This window comes from Protomyctophum parallelum (genome assembly GCF_964188405.1).
Source record: "Protomyctophum parallelum genome assembly, chromosome: 1".
Classification (NCBI taxonomy): Eukaryota; Metazoa; Chordata; class Actinopteri; order Myctophiformes; family Myctophidae; genus Protomyctophum; species Protomyctophum parallelum.
The window spans coordinates 79782728-79806482 of NC_139697.1; the positions used below are offsets into that span (position 1 = coordinate 79782728).

The 23755-nt window shown below is 42.2% G+C and overlaps 1 protein-coding gene across 2 annotated transcripts in view; it reads right to left on the minus strand.

Annotated features, from left to right (window-relative positions):
• cblb (Cbl proto-oncogene B, E3 ubiquitin protein ligase) overlaps positions 1–23668 on the minus strand; it is a 69004-nt gene extending 45336 nt beyond the window's left edge. Inside the window, exons 1-4 of one of the 2 annotated variants that reach the window (XM_083759618.1) lie at positions 23401–23668; positions 22071–22244; positions 20654–20904; positions 572–718 (exon numbers count right to left, since the gene is read on the minus strand). In XM_083759618.1, the coding sequence (XP_083615744.1) occupies positions 572–718; positions 20654–20904; positions 22071–22241 (569 nt within the window). In that variant the 5' untranslated portion in view covers positions 22242–22244; positions 23401–23668. Of the gene's footprint in view, positions 1–571; positions 719–20653; positions 20905–22070; positions 22252–23400 lie in introns of both variants that reach the window. The other variant, XM_083759619.1, reaches the window with a different exon arrangement.
• Between the last annotated feature and the right edge of the window lie 87 nt (positions 23669–23755).

Here is a 23755-nt window from a genome sequence, read left to right on the forward strand (position 1 = left end):
CAAGAAATCTCTCTCTCTCTCTCTCTCATTATGCAACTGTTAGTCAAAGAGCATGTCAAATTGAATTACTCCATCTTCTGAATCTCACTGCTCTTTCTGGGTTAAAGGGAGTCGACCTAGGCAAAGGACAACACTAAACACTAAATGCCAAGTGGCCTTGCCCCTAAAATGATGAAATTCCAGGCCTGCTGATGGTGCTACATCATGTATGTTAAAGCACGGTTCTACAAGTGCACGTACAAAAAGGCTGCTTATCACAACCAAAATGGTTCTGCCCTTACACTGTACAAGCCAATACTACTGTACGAGGGATTCTTTGTGTTAAGAGAGTTGTGCAAATAATTCAATAGTTGGAATCAAATTTTTATACTAAGTAAATTACAGTACACAGGTAGAGAACAACTTATATACTATTAATCAAACACACAAAAGGTGTATTTATTACTAGACAGAGTAAATGTCCTTGTCGGTTGTTATCCACTAATCTGTATGAAAACGGTTTGCTTCAGACAGCAAACTTCACAACAAATAATGGACAGATTGGTCAACTGATGAATTGAGCCATGCATACTTTTCTCCAAAGAATCTTCTCCAGAAGTCAGCTGCGTCGGCTTTGGTGATCCTGAAGTTGTCCCCCTGGAAGTGTCCTCCAGGGAAGATAGCCTTGATTTCAGCAAGCATGTGGCTGAAGATGAGGGACAGCTTGGTCAGGTTTCTCCTACAAAATGGAGAGAAAAGAAAAGGGAACAGTTATTGCTTGAAGCTTACAAGAACACACTAAGCAGCGATGGCCTAAATGTTAGATGAGCGCATTTGGGACCAAAAGGTTCCCGGTTCGATCCCACAGACCTGGCAGAAAAACATCTGGGTGGGGAAGTGAATGGCCACCGCTTACCGTGCCCTTGAGCAAGGCATTGAACCCCCAACAGCTCCAGTGGAGCTGCTGGCCAACAGTATAATACTGTGGTTGTACCGGGCAGCTCCCAGTACAACAGTATTAGACTGTGGTTGTACTGGTCAGCTCCCAGGTTTTAATGTGTCTGTGTGTGTGAAGTGTGAAGCAAGGCATTGTGGAAAAAAGAGCATTCAAGCTCAGCAACCTCCCCAGGATAAAAAAAACAAAGGTTAAAAAAATACAATAATAATAATAATTTGAACAACTTTTAGTTACATTTGCACTTGTACAGTATATAAGAAAGATAAACATAACATAAGAAAAACATGCATTCATCTTCAGTAGACGCACTGTAAAGGTAGCTTACTAAATTGATCTGCAGTTGATTCAGAACGCTGCTGCCTCTCGAGTAGCTACTAATCTACCAAGAAAGTGGATCATTATGTATACTGTACATTGACTCCATGACTGTCAAACAGTAGTTCAAAATACTACCGTTGGTTCATAAAGCATTGAATGTTTTAGGTTTAGAGTTTTTATGCACCACATAATCTGGAACAAACTCACATAAAACTACAGTTCTGCTGCAACTCTCAGTTATTTTAAATAAAATAAATTGAGATATTAATGACTTCTTTATTCTATATTCTGACTGTAATTATTATTACATTTACTTTTTTCATTGTATTGAAATAACTTTGTGTCTTGATGTCTTAATAGTTCATGTTTTATGTAATGTCTTTTGAAGTGCCTTGTTATTGTAAATGTACTCTACACATAAACGTGCCTTGCCTATAAATTAGCAGCATTTTAAAGCCCTAACCTTCTAAGAAAAAAAATGCTTGTACTGCATGTTATAATCCAGCCATATTATCATATAATGTAATAATATTCTGAGATGTTTAAAGAAGAAGGTAGGGACTGCTGGAATTGTCTATTTCCCTGCAAGATTACAGAGTGGGCTGGTCTCTCTCTAGGGAACAACACACATACACATACACTAAACGTAGTGACTTTTCCCAAGGTGTCTGTGAGTGTGGAAGGGAGCAGACTGCCTGTGGGGTGCTGATAACAAGCTACGTGAGTGTGTGTGTGTGTGTGTGCGTGCACATGTGCAAGTGTGCGTGTGTGCAACTGTGCATGTGTGCGTGCGATATACTTAGAGTGCCCCATACCAACTTTTTATTCTTCCTTCAAGTTTGCAGGAACAACTTTTTTCTGTTCCTCTAAGATAATTTCATTGTCATTGTATTTTATGCTTTATTGAGAAGTAGAGAAGTAGAGAAACAGCAAACTTAGGGCAAAGACAGGTGGAGACATGCACAGTTGGATTTGAAAGTGGGTCCTTACAACCCACAAGGAGCTTACGTACAAAATAAATAGATAGATGCATGCAAATGTCTGTTTAGAGCCACAGTGATTAATCGCTCATTGCTTAACAAAAGATAGAGATGACTGGGGTTCATGCCCTCAACACCTCATTACAGGAGGCTACACAAACATGAGTCACTAAAAAAAGCTCATTACAGGAGGCTACACAAACATGAGTCACTAAAAAAAGCTGTTTCTTAACATTTGAGAGAGATTTAACTTAACCAATATCGTGCATCTATCGTATCGTAATAACCATGTATCATGATACGTATCGTATCACTGTACAACAGCTGTCCTTAATCTGCTATGGTTCTGTAGTGTACATCCCGGTAGTCCATGATGTGTGAATGTGCCACTGCCAGAGTCAAGTAGGTGTCAATAATACAAGAACAGAACAGAGCAGAAGAGCTAGCCTTCCTCTCATTCTATGATCAGACTCAGCGCACTAACTGGCTGACAACTGGCGAGTCTCCCCAAAGCTAAGCTTCCATACCAAACCATGGTAATGCTATGGCATGCGCAGTAAAGAAAGCAACTTCACTCAAATAATGTGTGTGCAAATTTGAGACAGATGATGCATAATTGTATAAACTATAAACTCATAGTTTCATGCGTCTTTTGCTGTGCCGGTTTGCTCGTGTGCGAGCACGTTTGTTTGTGGTGATGTGCAGGGTCGGGGTTGTGAGTATGTGCGTGTATGTTTGAGAAGGATTTATGAGTGTTGTTGAGTATATTGTTTGTGTTGTTTTCGTTTTGTTTATTATTTTACTCCATGCTGCTGTAACCTTGGAGATTAATAAAGTGTATCTCATCTCATAACCACTTCAACCCTAGCGTCCCAATTCTGAGTATGTCATAATAGGCAAACACATGGACGTGGAAGGAACACGTTATTCCAACTAATTCCTTTCCCCCCCATCAAGCGCCCCAGCTGACCAGGGTATTTTAGAGACCAGGATTACTGCATGTTTTTGTGTGCGTACCTACCCTAAATTATACTAGGGGACATGGGGAGAACATGAAAACTCCACATAAAAATATACTGTATAAAGGGGGCGGGGACTGTGTAGACACTACACTGTCCTATGGCACATTCAAAGATAAAGTTGACATAACTACAGTGGGGATATTAGACGCAGCTGTTATTTTTATCAATTAGGCTGTGCACAGCTGAGCTGAGTACAGGTTAATTGATAAAATAGGTTAGCAACACATTGAGCGCAACATCCGATGATTCCAGCCAGGAGGAGAGAGAGACAGGAGAGGAGGAGAAAGGAGTGACAGATTCAGACAGAATAGGAGAGAGAGATTCCTCAGCCTAGTAATAAGTCTGTGAAAGATTTCACGTACGGTAAATTGCATGCTGCAATCTGGAGGAGGAGGAGTAATATCAAAATATGTGTTTTACAAAAGCCGGCCTCCTGGTGGTGCTATAACAGCCGTTCTCGAAGATTTGGGGCAGAGGTTCATCATGGCATCCAGGGAGTGTGTGTGCAAAATTTGGCATCGACCGGGTTAACGGTGCCAGAGATTAGCTCGTAACAGACGGACGGACACACACAAAGACAGACTCACACATGGACGGAGTGCAAAACATACTCTAGTCTCTCCCCATGCCTTCGGCCTGGTGGAGACAAAAATAAAATACGGTACTTAAATGAAAGTACAAAAATATTAAGCATCAACATAATGTCCATTTCACTTTTTGAATGTGTAAAAATAATTTGAAAATAGCAGATCTAGGCCTACAATTTCTTGTAGATCGACTATTTTCAAATAGCCCACATATATTTAGGGCTGAAGTGGTTAATGTATGTTTCGTAATAATAATCCAAATCTGCAAACTAACTATAGAAACTAATGTTTTCAAATAATTGTATTGAACTACAATAATTGTCCCTGAATAGAAGCTGAAGTGTAGAAGCTGAGTAGAAGCTGAAGTATTGGAAATTGGAAATACTACTTCATGCTACACGATAAAGTAAAAAATATGTCAAAATTGCACTTGAGCAAATGTACTCGGTTACTTTCCACCATGTGTGCCTGCCGCCCTGCACTGACAGTGCCAAGCCCGGTCTCGGTCATTTCATGCTCTTCCAGTCACCATTAGCCCTTTAATCAACCGAGGCCCGGCCTTAAACTGTCCACCGAGGTGCAGGGGTAGACGGAGGCAGATGGTTACATAATGGCTGTGATTTGAACGCCAAAAAACCTCCGGGTAGGAGCCAGGCAGCCTCATCGCCATCAACTAAAATCACCACACAAAAGAACAAAAACAACAAGCAGGATGCCTTGCATTTTTTGACATTTTGACGTTTTTTCTTTCATCATTATTTCTTTGCTCAGCACACTGTTGAGACACACACAACTGTGTTTGTTGACAGGACAGCAAATCAACTGCTCAGCACAAATCTCATTCAACGCCAAAAATGTCTTTAATGTCTTTTTTCTTTTTTATCATTCGTCCCTACCGTCCTAATGTCCGAGTAAACAGAAAATAACCGGAAGTGAAAATCAGCTTGCCATCTGCCTCCAGCAGAACCGTTTTCTTTTTCTTTTTTAATCCATTTTAATATCTTGGATTCATTTTCGAGATTGCATTTTTGTTAAAAAAAACAAGCTTTATCCATGGCCCTAAAGCGTCAATGAACAAAATGTATGTTTCGGATGAATTAAAATAAGATCACGGAAGACATTACACAGCCATTTTTACTTCCGGTTTCCGGCCTGTGAGACTTTCGCTTCGAAATAAAACTACCACTGAAAGGATTGTGGCAGGGTGAATTAACAGTGTTCTACTACCCTGTCCTTTCCATGCCCTATGCCAGTAGTGGTTGTATAATACGTTGACAGCGCCCCAGGAAAGCCGGCCCATTCATTAGGGCTAATGTGTTCAGTATCTGTAGCGTAGCATGGGCACATGCTGCTGTGTGTGTGTGTGTGTGTGTGTGTAGCACTCCAGGCTACTTCCTTCTCAAGGCAGTAGGTACCCTTGGGTGGCTCTGCTGGGGCACACTGTAACTGTGATGCCAGTGTGAACTTCAACCGCCTTTGAAGAGAGAGAACCTGACACCAACCTGACAAATTACAAAAATCGGCTGCCGGGTTTGGCAAAGGAGCAAGCTGTAGCATCGCTGCGAGCGCCGGTGTCTGTTGTTGCGGTGATGACACCTGCAGATGGCTCGGCTGAAACGGCCTCATTCTGTGTTCCTGCTTTCCTGTCACCTGAAAGCCATCACCGCTATCCTCATTTACAAGACTATTGTTCACATTTTAGCAGATTCCCTCCAGAACACGAGACTGCAAACAATTCCACACAGGACTTGTTATTATTCGAATGTAACGCGGGAAGCCAGAAAAGGAGGAAAGGTGGCAAATCAAAACAAAAAAACAATAGCCGAATACTGCAAATATAAACTAGGCCTACCACATGACATCATGACATGTGATCTTTTTTGGTCCTTTAACATGACAGCCGTGCACGACTGCCGTAGGCAGGGGAGGGGAGAGAGGATAGTGGCAAATGCACCTGTCTGAGATAAGCGGTTATTGGATCCAGAGATAGTGATGATCCTAAAGACTGGAGGTTAAGGGTCAAGGCTGGAGGATGGGGGACTCGTCATGATGATTGTTAAGGTCCAGGCTGGTTTGATGCCCAGATAATGGAGCTAGACACTTTGTTGTAGGATTTGGGCAGTGAGCAGAAAATGGGCAGCAAAGAAAATGAAGGAGCCCTAGAGAGATCCTTTGTGCTGGAGAGGCGTGGGCCAGACGTGTGTGTGTGTGTGTGTGCGTGTGTGTGTGTGTGTGTTTGTGTGTGTGTGTTTCTCCTGCTGATAAGTGTAGATAGGGTGGAATGGCCTTGAGGATTGTAATGGATTACATCAGGGACTGTGACATAGATGAGATGTCCATCCCAGGCCTGTGGTAGCCCTGAAGGCTGCCTCAGTGCCTCAGCCACGTTGCACCGTGGCCTGATGTTTAAAATAACAATTTAGCCGATACTGATACCGACATATGTCTATTTAGTTTTTGTTGTTTTTATTTCCCCCTTTTGTGCCAGGGAAATAAATACTTTTTCAATACAAGAAATACATTTTCTGAATCTACAGCTTGGTAGACTCCAGATGTATGTATCAACAACAGATAGATATCGGCTACTGCCATCGGTTAATGTCAGTTTTATTTGCCGATACCGATATTGACCGATAACAGCAATATCGGCCAATACGATCATGTGGCCGATACATCGGTGCATCACTACTTCTTTGTATATCGTTGCTGTCGGGCAGAGACCTCTCTGTGTTTCTGCTTGTGTTCAGAATCCACAATCGTTTTCAGCTTGCCGATTTGCTTCTTTTGCTATTCATGTATATTGAATCCTGAAAAGTAACAGTTTTGGACACATGAGGTTTCCAGAGCCGATGTTTAAGTTATTTGTCATATCTGCCCTCCCTGTGAAATACTAAAAGCAGAAAGAGTATTTTTTTATTTACAGGTAGGCCTATATGTCCCAATGTTCAATGCAAAAGACGATGAAATCTTTAAATCGTATTATGACAATTAAACGTAAAATTAAAATGTCATAAACGTGACAGCCCTGTGAGAAAAAGAAATCGCTCACGGCTCTGGCTAGGCAAACATTTACTTTTCCACCTTCACATGTGTCTCCACTTCTTATAACAATCTATATGAATCTTTCTGTTCCATGTCTCCCCTCTGTTTCATCATGTGTCTGTGAACAACCCCCCCCCCCCCCCCCCCCAGCGGCAGGGTGATTTTAGTCACTAAAAACAGAGAGACGTTTTGGGGTGAACGGTACGTGACTCGTGTATCACCGCGGCTCAGTGACGTGACCGCGATGTTATCCAACCACCGTGGTGGAAGAGGGTGATGTTATCCAACCACCGTGGTGGAAGAGGATGATGTTATCCAACCACCGTGGTGGAAGAGGATGATGTTATCCAACCACCGTGGTGGAAGAGGATGATGTTATCCAACCACCGTGGTGGAAGAGGGTGATGTTATCCAACCATCGTGGTGGAAGAGGGTGATGTTATCCAACCACCGTGGTGGAAGAGGGTGATGTTATCCAACCACCGTGGTGGAAGAGGGTGATGTTATCCAACCATCGTGGTGGAAGAGGGTGATGTTATCCAACCACCGTGGTGGAAGAGGGTGATGTTATCCAACCACCGTGGTGGAAGAGGGTGATGTTATCCAACCACCGTGGTGGAAGAGGGTGATGTTATCCAACCACCGTGGTGGAAGAGGGTGATGTTATCCAACCACCGTGGTGGAAGAGGGTGATGTTATCCAACCATCGTGGTGGAAGAGGGTGATGTTATCCAACCACCGTGGTGGAAGAGGGTGATGTTATCCAACCATCGTGGTGGAAGAGGGTGATGTTATCCAACCACCGTGGTGGAAGAGGATGATGTTATCCAACCACCGTGGTGGAAGAGGGTGATGTTATCCAACCACCGTGGTGGAAGAGGGTGATGTTATCCAACCACCGTGGTGGAAGAGGGTGATGTTATCCAACCACCGTGGTGGAAGAGGGTGATGTTATCCAACCATTGTGGTGGAAGAGGGTGATGTTATCCAACCACCGTGGTGGAAGAGGGTGATGTTATCCAACCATCGTGGTGGAAGAGGGTGATGTTATCCAACCACCGTGGTGGAAGAGGGTGATGTTATCCAACCACCGTGGTGGAAGAGGGTGATGTTATCCAACCACCGTGGTGGAAGAGGGTGATGTTATCCAACCACCGTGGTGGAAGAGGGTGATGTTATCCAACCACCGTGGTGGAAGAGGGTGATGTTATCCAACCACCGTGGTGGAAGAGGGTGATGTTATCCAACCACCGTGGTGGAAGAGGGTGATGTTATCCAACCATTGTGGTGGAAGAGGGTGATGTTATCCAACCACCGTGGTGGAAGAGGGTGATGTTATCCAACCATTGTGGTGGAGGAGGGTGATGTTATCCAACCACCGTGGTGGAAGAGGGTGATGTTATCCAACCATCGTGGTGGAAGAGGGTGATGTTATCCAACCATTGTGGTGGAAGAGGGTGATGTTATCCAACCACCGTGGTGGAGGAGGGTGATGTTATCCAACCATTGTGGTGGAAGAGGGTGATGTTATCCAACCATTGTGGTGGAAGAGGGTGATCTACTAAAAGTGGAGCATTGGCACAGCTTTAGGCTACTTCGCTTACATGCTACAGCGGTTCTCAAACTATGGGTCATGACCCACAGTGGGGTCACGGGAAGGTGTAGTTGGATGCATTAGCAAAAAAACTGTAAAAAAGTGAGGTCACCGCGACCAACATGAAGAAGAAGACCAAGCAAAAAACTTCACTAATGACATCATCTTTTCAAAAACAACCACTTCACTCACTATATGTTAGCCTGGCTTGGCCAGACTCATACCGTGGATTCACTAACACTTCCTCCCTGGGGAGGAAGCGTCAGTAAATCCACGGTATGAGTCTATCTATATGTAGCCTACACAATTACTCATTCAAACAAATACTACTTCTGTCCAGAACTCCACTGGGTACAGCCACGTGCTTTTTTTCTAGTACAAGAGAATAAAGGGGATGTTGGGAGAAGACAGGAAGTATATTGGGGAGGAACCAAACCAGCAGGACCCAGCCAATCAATTTTAATTGTTTCTATCGAGCGTTATTAGCATCAATTATTCAGTCGATTGCAGATCACTCGCGGAGCAAATAGATTGACGGTAAATAGTCCATTAAGAAAGACAGACAGAGAGAGAGAGAGAGAGAGAGAGAGAGAGAGAGGAAGAAGGGAAAGAGTGAAAAAAGCTTCTAAAAGCTATTCATTAAATAGAATTGCAAACAAAATGTACAGAATAAATGAGAGCAACAGAGCAGCGTAATGAAGATTACAAAAGGTGTGATCAGTTCAGACCATGATGATGGCATATTCACCTTATGTCCATCTTTTTGGGCATTCACAAATTGTCGATCTACAAGCTCACAACGTATACAGTGTTGTGAGCTTGTAGACTGGATATTGTATGCCATTTGTCACACGGCAGACATACAAGTCTATAGAGCTTAAGAGGTGAACTCGTTCATCCTCTCTGTGAAGCACTGAGCGGGAAATGGATGGTGAGACTGAGGAGGACGAAATCACATATAATTGTCCTGATGCGTGCTGGGAAATGGAGTTAATATTCAGAGGAGATGGGCAGGAGAGCACGTTGAGCAGTGCATGGTTCTCAAACATTTTCAGGTTGAGGACCCCTACCTACATTGCTATGTATTTGGCTGTGGACCCCCATCTGAAAAGGTTTTGTAGAGAGCCCACATCTTTTCAAAATGTTTAAAAAATAGCAGATCTATAAGCTCACAATGCGCAGCGACAGGGTTACGGTGGTTGAACTGATTTTGATGCTATATTAACCATTTTATGAGCTTGTAGATCTGCTATTTTCGGTGAACGTGAAATTACTAGTAATTTAGCCTGGGGGACCCACCGGTCCCTCAAGGACCCCTCTTTGAGAACCACTGGCTTTGAGAATCTGACGGGGGAAACTCTCTACAAGGGAACAAGTCAGTCTCATTATTAACTCTAGATAGAATTGGAACCCATTATACTACTGTGGTACTAGTGTCCAGTGTCCACTGTCCTACGTGGACCATTTATATCCATGCTATTTAGAATAACACACCTGTTGGGACACACAGACAGAGAAAGACAGAGACATACAAACACGCACGCACGCACACAGAGAACCAACTTCATATTATGAATGTGTCGAGTTCTATGCAAACTAAGTATGACTTATGAGCTATTATTGTCTAATTTGACTGCATACATTATATGGGGTGGGCCGATAGCCAAATGGGTAGGGTGCGTACCACATACAGTAGGGTGGGCTCTAATGCCGGACAAAGCCAGGACTACCAGGCCTGGGCGGACCGTTTTCCGCACATCAATCTGTTCCTCTGCCCCAGTTTCACTCTCTCTCTACTGTCAATAATAGCACCCCTTGTTTTCTTTACAAAACATCACATCATAATTATTCAAGGTCTGACGCCATGACACTTTGCTTAGTCATAACAGATCATCACTGGACTGGAGTGGGCGAGTTTGGGAAAACATTTGCACCCACTAATTCACCACTGGCTGCATGGTGGTGGGAACCCTGCTCCATTCCACAGGCTGGGTGTCAGTATAGGAGACTGGGAGAAAACCTTAGTCACAGAGCAGTGGGCCAACCTAGCAACAACCTCCACCACTCATGTACACACACACACGCACACGCACACGCACACGCACACTCACACTCACACTCACACTCACACTCACACTCACACTCACACTCACACTCACACTCACACTCACACTCACACTCACACACACACACACACACACACACACACACACACACACACACACACACACACACACGTGTGTCAATTACTACACTTGTGACATTTTAGCATGGCCATTTATAAATTCCGTTGGCACTATTATTTTCAACCATATTCCTATTTTCGGCATGCGATAGCCGTGCACAACTGAAGTATAACAAATCAGGCATAACTCTAAGCCCTGAACACTCTCTAAAAGTCTACTCTAAATAGTGTCTAATCCTACACCCAACCTACCGAGTTTTTTCTAATTATTTAAGGAAAACCATAATAAAAACAACCATTTCTCCAGTGAAACACACACACACACACACGCACACAGACACACGTGTGTGTGTGTACACACCCACACACATGCGGCACACACATGCACACACACACACACACACACACACACACACACACACAGACACACGTGTGTGTGTACACACCCACACACATGCGGCACACACATGCACACACACGCACACACACAGTCGCGCACACACACCCGTGATCTTAACCTCTTGGTTCCTGACTGAAGCTCGTTTCACTTCCTCCTATGGTGCTCTGCTTCCTCCACAGATGGCTCTACTTTCTGGAAGCTTTACTCATCCCAGCCCAGGGTCAACACATGCTCTGCTGTGACATCAGCAGCACCCGCGCCAGAATGGGACACACACACACACACACACACACACACACACACACACACACACACACACACACACACACACACACACACACACACACACACACACACACACACACACACACACACACACACACACACACACACACACACACACACACACGTTGCTCAACGAATGCATCCTGTTATACACCCTTAGTTACACGTGTACTGTATATGCTGTATGTTGCTGTCTGGCAGAAGCCACTTATCTCCATATTTTAACTTTTCGTGTTTTTTCGTAATTTAACCCTACTTGATCATACTAATTTTCATTTTTAGTATTTTAATTCTGAAAAGTAACTGTTTTGGACATATGAGGTTTCCACTTCCTAAGTATTCTTATTCGTATTCTTTAAATAAAATACATATAACGCAAGCAGAATTTCATATTTCTTTGCACGGCGGGGTAGTGGTAATATAGCAAGGAGAAGGTGTGTTGTGAGCTTGGAGATGTGCTGTTTTGGAAAATTATTGAACCTTTGGGAACATCTTAGAACGGTAGCAATTGCAAAAGGATGACAATGGCTTAAAAATATATCATGTTCAAACCGGCAGGGTATGAAGAAGTTGACTGTTGAGTGCCTATTCATCATTTCCTGTGGCATTACCTTAGTCATGCTCAGCCACTCCACCCACACCATGACCAGTCTCACAATCCGTCCGCCTACAGTCTGCATTGGTGAGTGGAAGAGGTCCTTCAAAGGATAAACACTTTCGATACCACTGATGTTCTAGAATCTCTAGTCTGGATCATATTTCGGAGACTCATTGAGGGGGATAAGCATTTGTTCACAACTTCACACTATGAATCAATCCCAGAGCAAACTGACCCGACCAAAGAAATCCCAAATGTCGCAGACAATTCAAGATTGATAGATCATTTTGTGTAGGACGTGCAGCCCTACCTTCCATTATATCAGTGGTTCTCAACCTGCGGGCTGAGGCCCTACTGGTGGGCCGTGGGGATATTGTAAGTGGGCCCCCAAATAATGTTGAATGAAACATTTAATCTCATTGTATTTTTGTCTTTAAAACCTTGGAACAGGAGTTTTAATTGTGATAAACATGCTCTGAAAATGCATGCATGCGCTGACCACTTAACACGGCCAACACTTACTTTTCAAGAGGGCCCTGAATCCCTGATCCAAAAAAAGGTTGAGAACCACAGCGTTAGATACAGTATGTCCACCACTGAAGGAGACGAACAGAGAGAGAACCACAGCGTTAGATATGTCCACCACTGAAGGAGACTATCAGAGAGAACTGATTTTGTGCATGAATAATTTCTCCTAGAAAAAGAAAGATATTGCTGTTTCAGTTCATCATCGGCGTCAGTGCAAATTAGGACCTCGTCACAATTGTCACGCATTTCTGGAACGCAACATCCAAGGGATGTTTCATAATCACATTCAGCAAGCTAATGGATTGACTGATTTCTTTCTCCAGCATATCTCTCTCTATGCTTCATGTGGCAAAAAGGCTCGGGTGCACTTTTAATCCTTCTGATTTACAGACAATTACTTTAGGAAGCTGCTAAAGGCACAGTTGTCAAGGCTGGCTATAAAATGTCCTGCTGTGCAAATCACTTCAGACATGCTCTGTCGCTACATCTTGGAACGGCACACGAAGAGAGTTCCCACTGAGGCCGCCCGTGCTAAAAACATATGACCTCATGGCAGTGCAAGCTGCTTTGGTTTAAAGAGTTCACTGAATGCCAAATGTCGTGTTAAGACATGTTTTTTTTATCCCTGCCATAAAACACTATCTGGCAAATTTTACAATATGAACATTTTGCATAAACAAATATGTATATGGCTGGAGCCACTGTTTTTGAGACACTGCAATACAATTTGTTTTAGCTATCAGCATGTGCATTAACGGCAAGCGCTTGACTTTCAAACCACAGCCATGACTCATGCAATATAGCGGTCAATGCTGATTTACACCCCGACCAATAAATGAATGTATTGATTGTTCCCTGATTCAATTTAAGAAGGCATTTTCCTTGACAATATTAAAGTCAGATGCTTTCCACAAAACAAATACTTTCAACCAAGGGTTTTCTAAACAATTGCATAATAAGCATTTTAACCCATTTTGGGTGGGAACCCCTTTTGGTATTGAAAAATAGCAGATCTACAAGCTCATAGCGCGCCACCGAGTGGCGTGCTACGAGCTTGTAGGTCTGCTATTTTTGAAAAATCAAAGAACGACTGACATAGAAACATAGCTTTTTCAGAAAACTGTCAGGATGTAGAAGACATTTTTAGAATCTGATCTCAGGTCAAAATGGGTTAACATTACAGCCATCATCAGCATCAGACTCAGCGAAGACATTCGGGAGCAGCTCCTTTACGGAGGAAAAACGGTATGTTATACAGCTGGGTCTGGGCAAACGACATCTCATATACTGTAGTGAATTGATCCATTTCACCTCGGAGAGTTATGAACGCCACGCCACGGCTCTAGTGTTTGTCAATGTCATTTTGTGCTGCAGCTGCAGGTCTCCCTCCGGAGAGAAAAGATTTCATCTCGTGAAGCATAACCCCAGATAAATAAAGCATTATGTGAGCTGCTTTGTCCCTTTAATGCCGACGTGTATGATGAATTGTCCATGCTGTGTTTGATCTCAAGTGGGGGGGATTGAATGGAGCTTTTTCTGGGCTCAGCAAAAAACAAAATATATAAATAAGGAACATTTTCAAGAAGGTGACTGATCCCCCTTTGCTAGTGCACAGTCTAATCATTGCTACGGTGCTCAGGTGCCAAAGGTTTATTTGGAAAATGAAAGCGCTTAATCAAAGGGCCTCCTAGGGAGAGTGTTGGAGAAACTAATCTGCCTAATTAAAATAGAATTTGGAGCAGGTTCAGGGGGTAAAGCGTTCTCATTCATAACAATAGTGAGAATCGTTAAATAGAACACGTTTGTCCCTGGATTCTGTACTGGCAAATATCATCCCAGAGGAAAGAAATTACAATGAACCCAAGACCCTGTACCATTTCAAACAAGAACACATTATCTTATGATTGTTTGGGCTTCAGTTTTTCCTTCTCCTTGTTTTCATCCATTTTTCTAACTCCGTTACTTGAGGTGCTTCATTACTTTAAGCCCTATTTTATACACAAGCTATTAAAAAATAGCCAAAACCGACAAGCTTGCAACGTGTGGCATCGCAGCGCTTCGTGAGCTCAAAGACGGGCTATTTTTGAACACGTGTGGAACAGTTATTTTTTTACTATTAAAACGCAGTAAAGATTGACATTTGAAAATGTCCACCTATAATGTCCAAATCGGGGCCACTGAGGTGAAAGTGGTTCATTTGCGGTGCAGCATGTGGACCTCAAAAACACAGCGTGGGGGAGAGGGGGATCAGCTGGTCAGATGGAGCTAGTCTGGGACAATAGTGGGAGGATATAATCAAGGGGTGGGGGAGTGAAGATAGACAACATCAGCTGCTCACAAATAGGGTGACGCCTGCATGGGGTAGGGTTCCGGGGGTGACCACCCGCCTGTCGGCTAATCAGGCGCGTTAAGAGACAGACGTGTGCGAGACCAGTGCCACAAAGACACAGCAGGCCACACATGCGGACATGGCCATGTCCCTTGAGCAGCCAACACACCAGATGTGTAACTGCTTAAGCCTCATTTATACTATAGTTGCGTGCTGGTGTCAGGCTCAGTAAATAGCAGATATACAAGCTCACCACGCACACATCACATTCTTGACACGTGGAGCTTGTATATCTGCTATATACGGCATTGAATGAATGAATGCATGAATGAATGAATATGCCTATTCATAGTCTGGATTTTCGGTGGTGAGGTGACCACCGCTCGGTGGTGAGCTGACCACCGGAGCTGAAATAACGTTGAACGGTGGTGAGTAAAAACAGAGAGAAAGGCTGGAGCGGTGGCGGTGGTTTGCTCTTCACCGCGGCTCGTGACGTCATGTTGTAGTTCGGTGGTCACCACACCACCGAAGATCCAGACTATGTATGAGCCTTAAGTAAAAATCAAGCTTTAGCTCTGCTGGCTCTTCAAAGAAACAAACTCAAATATTAAGAATTCTTTCTCTTTGTCAAATGATATTTATTGTGTATTAAGCTGTAAAATACATCATCTAAGTTTAGCTAATTGTCTAACTAAGGAGGCAGGGCGAGCCTTTCTGCTCCTCCTCACACTTCCTTGAGGGTTTCCCTCGAAAACAAACATTGATGAGTATTGATCTTGACTTAGAGACCAAGCTCTCTTGATCCCCTGAGTGTCTTACTTGGGTGCGATTCAAACAAAGTGACAGCCACCTCCTTATACCAGAGTTTACAGCCCTTGCCACATCATGGATGTTATATTGCCATCCGTTCGCGTGCCCATGGGCAGTTTGGGCAAGGTGGGATATCTATAATGAACTCCCATGGGCCTTTTATTTAACAGCATAAAGGTGGTTGCACACTGGATGCGTTTTTCATATTTTTAGCAGCGATTTGCCGTCGGTTTTCCGAAAAACGCGTCCAGTGTGCAACCACCTTTAGTGCAAGATTACTGTACATCATTAACTGCGTGGGGTCCTCCAGGGGTCTATACTTGGCGGCTGGCCCCCTCCTATTTCCCCTCTACAACAAATATATTTGCAGAAAATAGCCATTGCAACGTTGCATGACCTCATAGAACAGCAATTTTCTAAAATGTTACGAACATTCGCCTATTACCAAATGCCCAGAACGGGGACTCTAGGGTTCAACTGGAAGTGGTTAATAATAAAATGAGAGCACCAAATCCTCAGACATTACAAAGGAATAAAAGAGCTAAGGGGATTTTGTTGAGAAATGGGAACTCAGTACTCGAGAGGATATTAGAAATGAAAAACTTAACTAACTCAGACAGCAATGTAACGTGTGAAGGGAACTGGGCAGTGTGTGTAGAAACTAAAAGTCAAAAGTATGTGAGCAGAAGTGTGCATGTCTAGACATGTCCAATGTGATGCACTCTTTCATTTGTGTTGAATCCTACTTCTGACATCTAAAATGTGTTTGACTTGGCTTGAAATAGAGTGAGGAAATATTTTGTTCCAGCTTCACACTATTAACGCTACTAACCATTTATAGCCTGTCCTTATTTATTGTCATTTGATGTGGTTGGATTATACAATGTCTTCTACACAGGGCATGCACGCACACAGACATAGCACATTTGTCATGGCAATACATCTCCACATGATTATCTAGCAGCCACATGGACAAAGCAGCAGGGTATTTAAATCATGGAACTATAAATATTGACTCGCAATAACAGACAAACTCCAGAATTTGATCACTGTCCGTCCTGCAATGTTAGAGAAAAGGACTAGCATGCTGTTATATAACAGCATGCTATAGTGTGGGTTGATGTTATTCAAACTAATTACAATATTGATAATAACATCTTTATATTAATGGCCAATTATGGAAAAGGTATAAAATTAACGGATGCTACAACACTCCTCATCAACACCCTCTCTTCATCTATCTCCTTCCCCCTCTCTTCCGTCTTCCAAGATATTTCTTGGCAAAAGAAAGGGAAGATAAGACAGAAGCAGATACAGTATGAGATGTGACTTGGAATCCCAAAAAACTGAAAGTGCTGGTAATCAGATCCTTCTATATAGCATACATTTGGCACAGGCTTTTGTCAACAACATTGAGTTCTGAAATGCAGTGAGTCAGTGACTGCATTATGGTCCTTTCGCCTTTCAAGTATGGTAATTATGTGCGCTGTTTGTATGTTGTTGCATGCTGTTCGTGTTTATGCCAAAGACATACTGCGCCAACACAAGCACAGTCTTTTGGGAGTCAATAGGGGAGGGGCAGTTAATGAGGGAAAGAGAACAAGGGAGGACAAAAGCTTAATGAAAACAAGAGATAGAGAGACTGAGACACAAAGATCAGAGGGAGACAGAGACACAGACACAGAGAGAGGTCTACAGAGGCAGATAGAGACCCTGGTACTAGGTGACACATTCAGAGTGAAGCCAGAGAGGAAATATATGAACAGGATGTAAAGTGCATGGGGATTTTCCCCTCCCTGCCTCCGCTGTGCAGATGGCAATGGAGAAAAGTCCTGAAAAGAAATCACTGAAGCCTTTCTCTCTCACTTTTGGCATATTTATTTCTCACGTTACAAGATCAAATGTGTAACAAATCAAAGAAAAAAAATATTATTTCATGCTGATCAGTATAAGAATATGTGTGTTGCAAAATCTGATCATGAACAAGAGACTGGATAGATAGTCCATGTTTTCATGTGTTTTTGTCAGTATATTGTTTCTGAAAAGTAGTTTTCCATCTCTCAATTATTGCCTTATTACTTTATGTGGTTCCTACGTTGTCTGTATCTCTCTCTACATCCATTATTCTGGTCAACACTAAGTGATCATAATGCATTTAGCCCCATTGTTAAAGAGGAAATCATGCAAGCCCAAAGGCAATTTGTGTTGTGATAATTCAAATGAAATGTAGACTATAACATTCAATGTTGTCTCCTAACTAGTCCCATTCATGAACATTTAGTTTGTTGATTTCTGGTAAAATGTAACTTAATTATCTGCATTGTGAGATCTGACATCTGAACATCAATGCATATATTTGAGTAAGACTCTCCATATCAGTGGTTTTCATTCAACCAGTGGTCCGGGGACCACCAGTGGTCCTTGAGTGGGTTCCAGGTGGTCCCTATCTAACTGTTGGAAAGTCTGTAACCAATTGGACCCTTTAACTGTTGAGATTGTAAAATGAAACCAAATGGACCCGTAACACAATTAGAGAATGTAGAATAATTATTATTTTGATCAAATGTCTTTGGTCTGAGAGGCTAAATCTCATCAAATGGTGGTCTGTTGCTCAAATGTCGAATAAATAATAATAATAATAATAATATGAAAAGGGTTGAAAACCCCTGCCCTATACAATGATGACTACAGCAGCAGAAAGCCCAGTGGCACCTCTCCACTTGTGAACAACTGCGCCCATCGTCTGTTTCATTGCCCCACTTAAAAATACCACGTTCCCTCTCACCTTCACTCTGCCCTCCATTCACGATGGGAGCCTGTGGCTGTGCTGTGTGCCCTCCAACACAGCATAAGGATCACTATGTGGGATGATTTAAAGTTCGTATGACAGGCCACAAACCAAAACCTCTGTCCAATATGTCACAGCTTGCAGCGTCGACTGTAAGGGGGGTAATGTCACCAAATAGCTGCGTGACAGGAGGAGATGGAGTGTGTGTGTGTGTGTCCTTTCTGTCACCCCACAGTAATATCTCACTCATCATCATCATCATCATCAGATTGCCTCAGCTTGCATGTAATGTTGGACAATGATTTTAACAGCAACGCTTAAGCTAAGACTTTGAAGCTCTTCAACAATACTCATTATACCACAGTAAGTTCCGAACTCGCATTGTGATTGGCTGAACGGCATTCTAATGAGTGCCAAAGTCCTCCATATAATTGCACTCAGAAGACATCCACCTGATTTAGCTTACTTCTATTACATAGCAACAGCTGCCATAGCTGGTTTTGCTTTCTAATCTCTAGTGTAGTGGTTCTCAGCATGGGGTCCAGGCAGGGGAAGCCCAGGAGTCCTTGTGGCTCCTCAGCTAAATAATCTATAGATTAGGCACCAGATGGACTGTTACAGGCAGTGGTGGAAAACGTACCCAAAGAAGCACCTCATAGTATCAATACTGCAATGTAGAAATACTCTGTTACAAGTAAAAGTCTGGAATAAAAAATTTACTTGAGTAAAAGTACAAAAGTATAATGCCCTTTAAAAAGTACCAAAAGTAGAAAGCACTCATCCCTGTGTCGCACACATTGTGAGCTTGAACTTGTAGATCGGCCAAAAGGTTTAGAGGGCTGAAGTGGCTAATGTATGTTTTGTAATAATAATCAAAATCTTCAAAGTATCTAGTACAGTTTTCAAATAATTGTAGTGGAGTAAAAGTATAATATTTGCCTCTGAGATGTAGTGGGCGGAGAAATAAAAGTACTGAAAACTTGAATTACTCCAGTAAAGTAAAAATAAATACCTCAAGGCTCAAAATTGTACTTAAGTACAGTAGTTGAGTAAATTTACTTTCCACTTTCTGTAACCAGAGTTAATATAACATTGAGGATTTTACCATAGAGATCATCTTTTCAAATCGAGGGGTCCTTGAAATCAAAGACAAAGCCGGGTAAAAACCATTACCCGGCTTTGTCAGAGTACTTAGTGCAGTGGCCGTTATCAGAGGACTGTGTGACACAATGTTTCGGAATTTCATTAGGTTATCATCATATCGAAGTATTTGCAAACTCATTTGCAGCCATAACGTTTAGCCTACCTTTTAAGTGTACAAAAAATGTAATTAAGAAAAATGTAACTGCTTTTCACAATGAAGTTTGAGTCATCACCATTCATGTCTCCATGGCAATGCTTTTGAGTGAGCAATGAATTGAGCCCATGGAATAGCAAGCACCGGTAACAACTCATATCCTCTGTCTATTATTTTATACTAAAAAGGCATTGAGTTCTAAAACAAGTCCACACTGCAGCATTCTTCCAAAAATAAATGTGTCCACAGTCACGGTGAGGGACCTTTTCATATTACCCTAAAATTACTGTAAAATGCCTCCGATCACGTTTTTTGGGACTGATCCCAATCACCTATTGTTTTTCCTCGCAATCGGCCAATAGCGATCTTGTGCGAAAGGGGAAAATTTGAATATTTCCAAAATTAAAACCCACATTAAAACTGTTCTTGTGTGTGTGGCGAGGAAGGGGAGAATGTTTAGCCCTGATACAAAGATGCAAAACGATATTATTAAATTGCCGAGCACCAATCAAATCCTTTGGAGTGAAAATCCGCCAAAGCACCTTGATAGTCGATTGCACATCTTGCCTTGGCTACGCTCAACCTTGAAATGCCTTTTTAAACAGTTTTTCCACATAAGAGAATCATCTTGGTACCTGGCCGGTACACACAAGTCATGGGCCGCAGCACTTTCAGTCCTACTGCTGAGGAAATTAAACTAAAATGTAATGTAACCATCCAGAAAAAATATCACTCTATGGGCTGTATTTTGCGTGTCTTAAGTACCAGGTCTTATTCCCTAACTTGAGTAAACTATAGACCTGGAGGCATGATCAATGCCATTTGGCTTTTCTGAGTGGCCAAAGAGCATTGACCACGCCTCCAGGTCTTTAGTTTACTCAAGTTAGGGAATAAGACCTGGTACTTAAGACACGCAAAATACAGCCCCAAGTGTGTGAATACGTTTCTCTTACCTGTCCTGTGACTGCTCCTCATACATCCTCTCCTTCCCCTCTTTGAAGAGCCTGATGGCCCGTTTGGATTTCTTCATGAGGCTGTCAATGTAGATTTTAAAGTATTCATTCTCACTGAGCTGAGTGAGTCTCTGGCACTCCTCATATTTGCACAATATTAACCGGAGGTGCTGGTAGGCGTCTGGTAAAATATCCAAGATGTACGGTGGGCTGTTTTTCAGCTGGAGCCTGGGATTTTGGCAGAGGCGGACCTGTGACAAAACACAGCAATAATCACTAGGAGCTTATGGAAAGCTCCACACTTTAGCAAAGTTGACAACATCAGTGGTTCTCAAAGTGAGTTCCGCAGACCCCCAAGGGGTCCTTGAAGCTCAGTCAGGGGGTCCCAGGGGGTCGGCAGCAAAATTAGTTAATGATGGCATCAAAACGGTTTAAATACTTTAACCCTATTTTATGTTTGGTAATTAAAAAATAAACTTGAACTTTATTTGAAATTAATGTGGAATAATATTGAAGATTTGTAACAACACAAATTTTGTCTTAAGGGGGTCTCTGGCACAGAATCTTTTCAGATGGGGGTCCGTGGCCAAATACATATAAATTGGGACTGTTGACATGAAAATGTTTGAGGCCCACTCCACTACATCACAGCAACTAGCTGAAGGGTTGTTTAGATTTGGCACACGTAAGAGTAACCAGAATTGGTGTGTAATTGTGCATGAGAAATGTTATCAAGTGATTTGGCCATATGAAAATTACAGGATATATTGCATTAAAACGGACAACAATATTAGCAGCATTACGCAAATAACATTTTTAATAGTTCAGATAAACATTCTCTCTTTAAATCTGCTAGTGTTACTATGCTATTCCCTGGTATTATTGCAGTATTGCTGACAGCAGAGAAAGGCTATGCAAGTTAACATGGCTAAAATACCATTAAAAAATGTAGAAAAAAGTAAAGAGTGAAGACTACAGTACACAATAAATCTAGTTGAAACTCTGAAGAGTGTTCTTATCCCTTCAGAGTTATATCCCCACTGAGGACTTTGGTGTGTATTATCATGTTATAATATTAGAATAGAGAGCGCTCACCCTGGGTCAACTCTTGTGACCTCGGAACGGTCGCCCCCAGATATTCCTAAACGTAACCTCAGTAAAACTAAGCCTAAACCTAACCTTATTCCTAAACGTAACCTCAGTAAAACTATGCCTAAACCTAACCTTATTCCTAATCTTAGCCTTAGTAAAACTATGCCTAACCCTAAACTAAACCTTATTCCTAACCTTAACCTCAGTGAAAAACAAATACAAGAACAGCTGGGGGCGAGTGATCCGTGAAAAGAAATGGAGGCAAGTGTGTTTTGGGGCGAGCCTTCCGGTTACCAATATTATTACTGTAGTTATCTTGACTTACAACTTTATCCATGAGTTTCCAGGTTTTCTCCACGGTCCGCCGGTCCGCAGCAGCTTGTTTCGGAGGCCCGACTGCATCCTGAATGGCATCGATGATGCCCAGTATACGACCTTTACTTCGGTTGGGTCCACCACGTCCACCTGGGTTTCGGCCACTGAGAGCAGTTGCCATTTCCTACACACTCAGGTGAACATACATAACCAACTTAGTCATGGAAACAAGTTACTGCTTGAGAGTATATACTGTGTTTTTCATTCTCTTAAAAGTTTATGGGTGTACTGTTTAGAGGACCTAAACAATTCAAATAGTGAAGAAAAGTAGTGTAAACACAATATTAATAGGGTACCGGTACTTAGTTTATCTAAATAACACCATACATTGAAAGGACTATAGAATGGAAATTATCTCTTATGCTTTATTGTGTTCCTTTGACAACGATTGTACAGCAGAGATATTAGTTGTGTCTCATATATTTATGAGACGATTGACATAAATAATGTCAATCGGTCAACCAACCATCAAAAAACATCTTACACCTTTCTAATGGTTTGGTGACGTTTTTATGAGGAGAATCTCAACATCTCACAGCATGTGGGCAAGTGAGAGAAGCACCCTGCACATTGTTTATTATGGTCACTGTAGATAGCTCCAAAAAAATTGTAAATGCATCATAACAGTTGACAATGTTATTGGTCTTCTAGCCCCATAAGCAATGTCAGTAAGTAAGGCATGTCTTGTTGATAAATGCCTAATATTTCTTTTTGTGAAAGGCATACAAATAATGTCAATAGCATGTTTCATTATTTATAGCTAAAGGATAATATGTCAAGTGGGTTGTTGAAGTGAAACCATGTTGAATCATAGCATATCTTCCAAAAGAAATACAGCATTTGCATCAATAATATTATATGTGAGTCTAATCACATAGTCTAATCTAATCAGTTTAATCTAGACTGATTTGGACTACAGTAACTTGACATATAGTTTGTTTATTAAATCTGAGTGAGTAGTAGTTTCCAACCACACATTCAGAATGCATGATGTGACTGTGTGCACACGTTTATAACGAGGTAGTGCGCAAAAAAGTATTGGTTGGTACAACCGTTCAAAACAACTTACTACCTTTACTACAACGCAAGTTGTAGGGCGGACTGGGACGTGCTTGTGAGATTTATAAACATTCAAGTTATACAGTGTCAAAGAGAAACTGGTATGGCTGGCAAAACTAAACATTAACCATGCAGGTTCGTACACCCACTGTTGCTTCTTTTGCGTGTGTGTGTGTATGTGGTCGGCCACGAATTAAAAACAAAAAGTCCTTTAAACTTACTGCGAACGCCACCAACGTAGGAATGTCGATGGGATCTGGTCTGGATCGACCTCGGTCCACACAACATCCAGTGTGCTCGGGCAGTCAGTCAGACAGACAAGGATTTAAGAATAATCAACCCCAACGACACTCTATAATAATATGATCCACAACTGGATTCGGCAGCAGTTATAATAAAACATCCATCTCTCTTTTTTCTTATAAATCCTCTTGCCCTGCCTGGTAAATAGAGCTACTAATGGTGGAGTTAAAGAGGCGAAGGACAGTTTTGTTGAGTCTGTCTCTCTGACACACTGTAGCCCTCCCTGTTGCCAGATTGCGCAAGAAATAAGCAACTAGGTCTTGGAAAACAAGC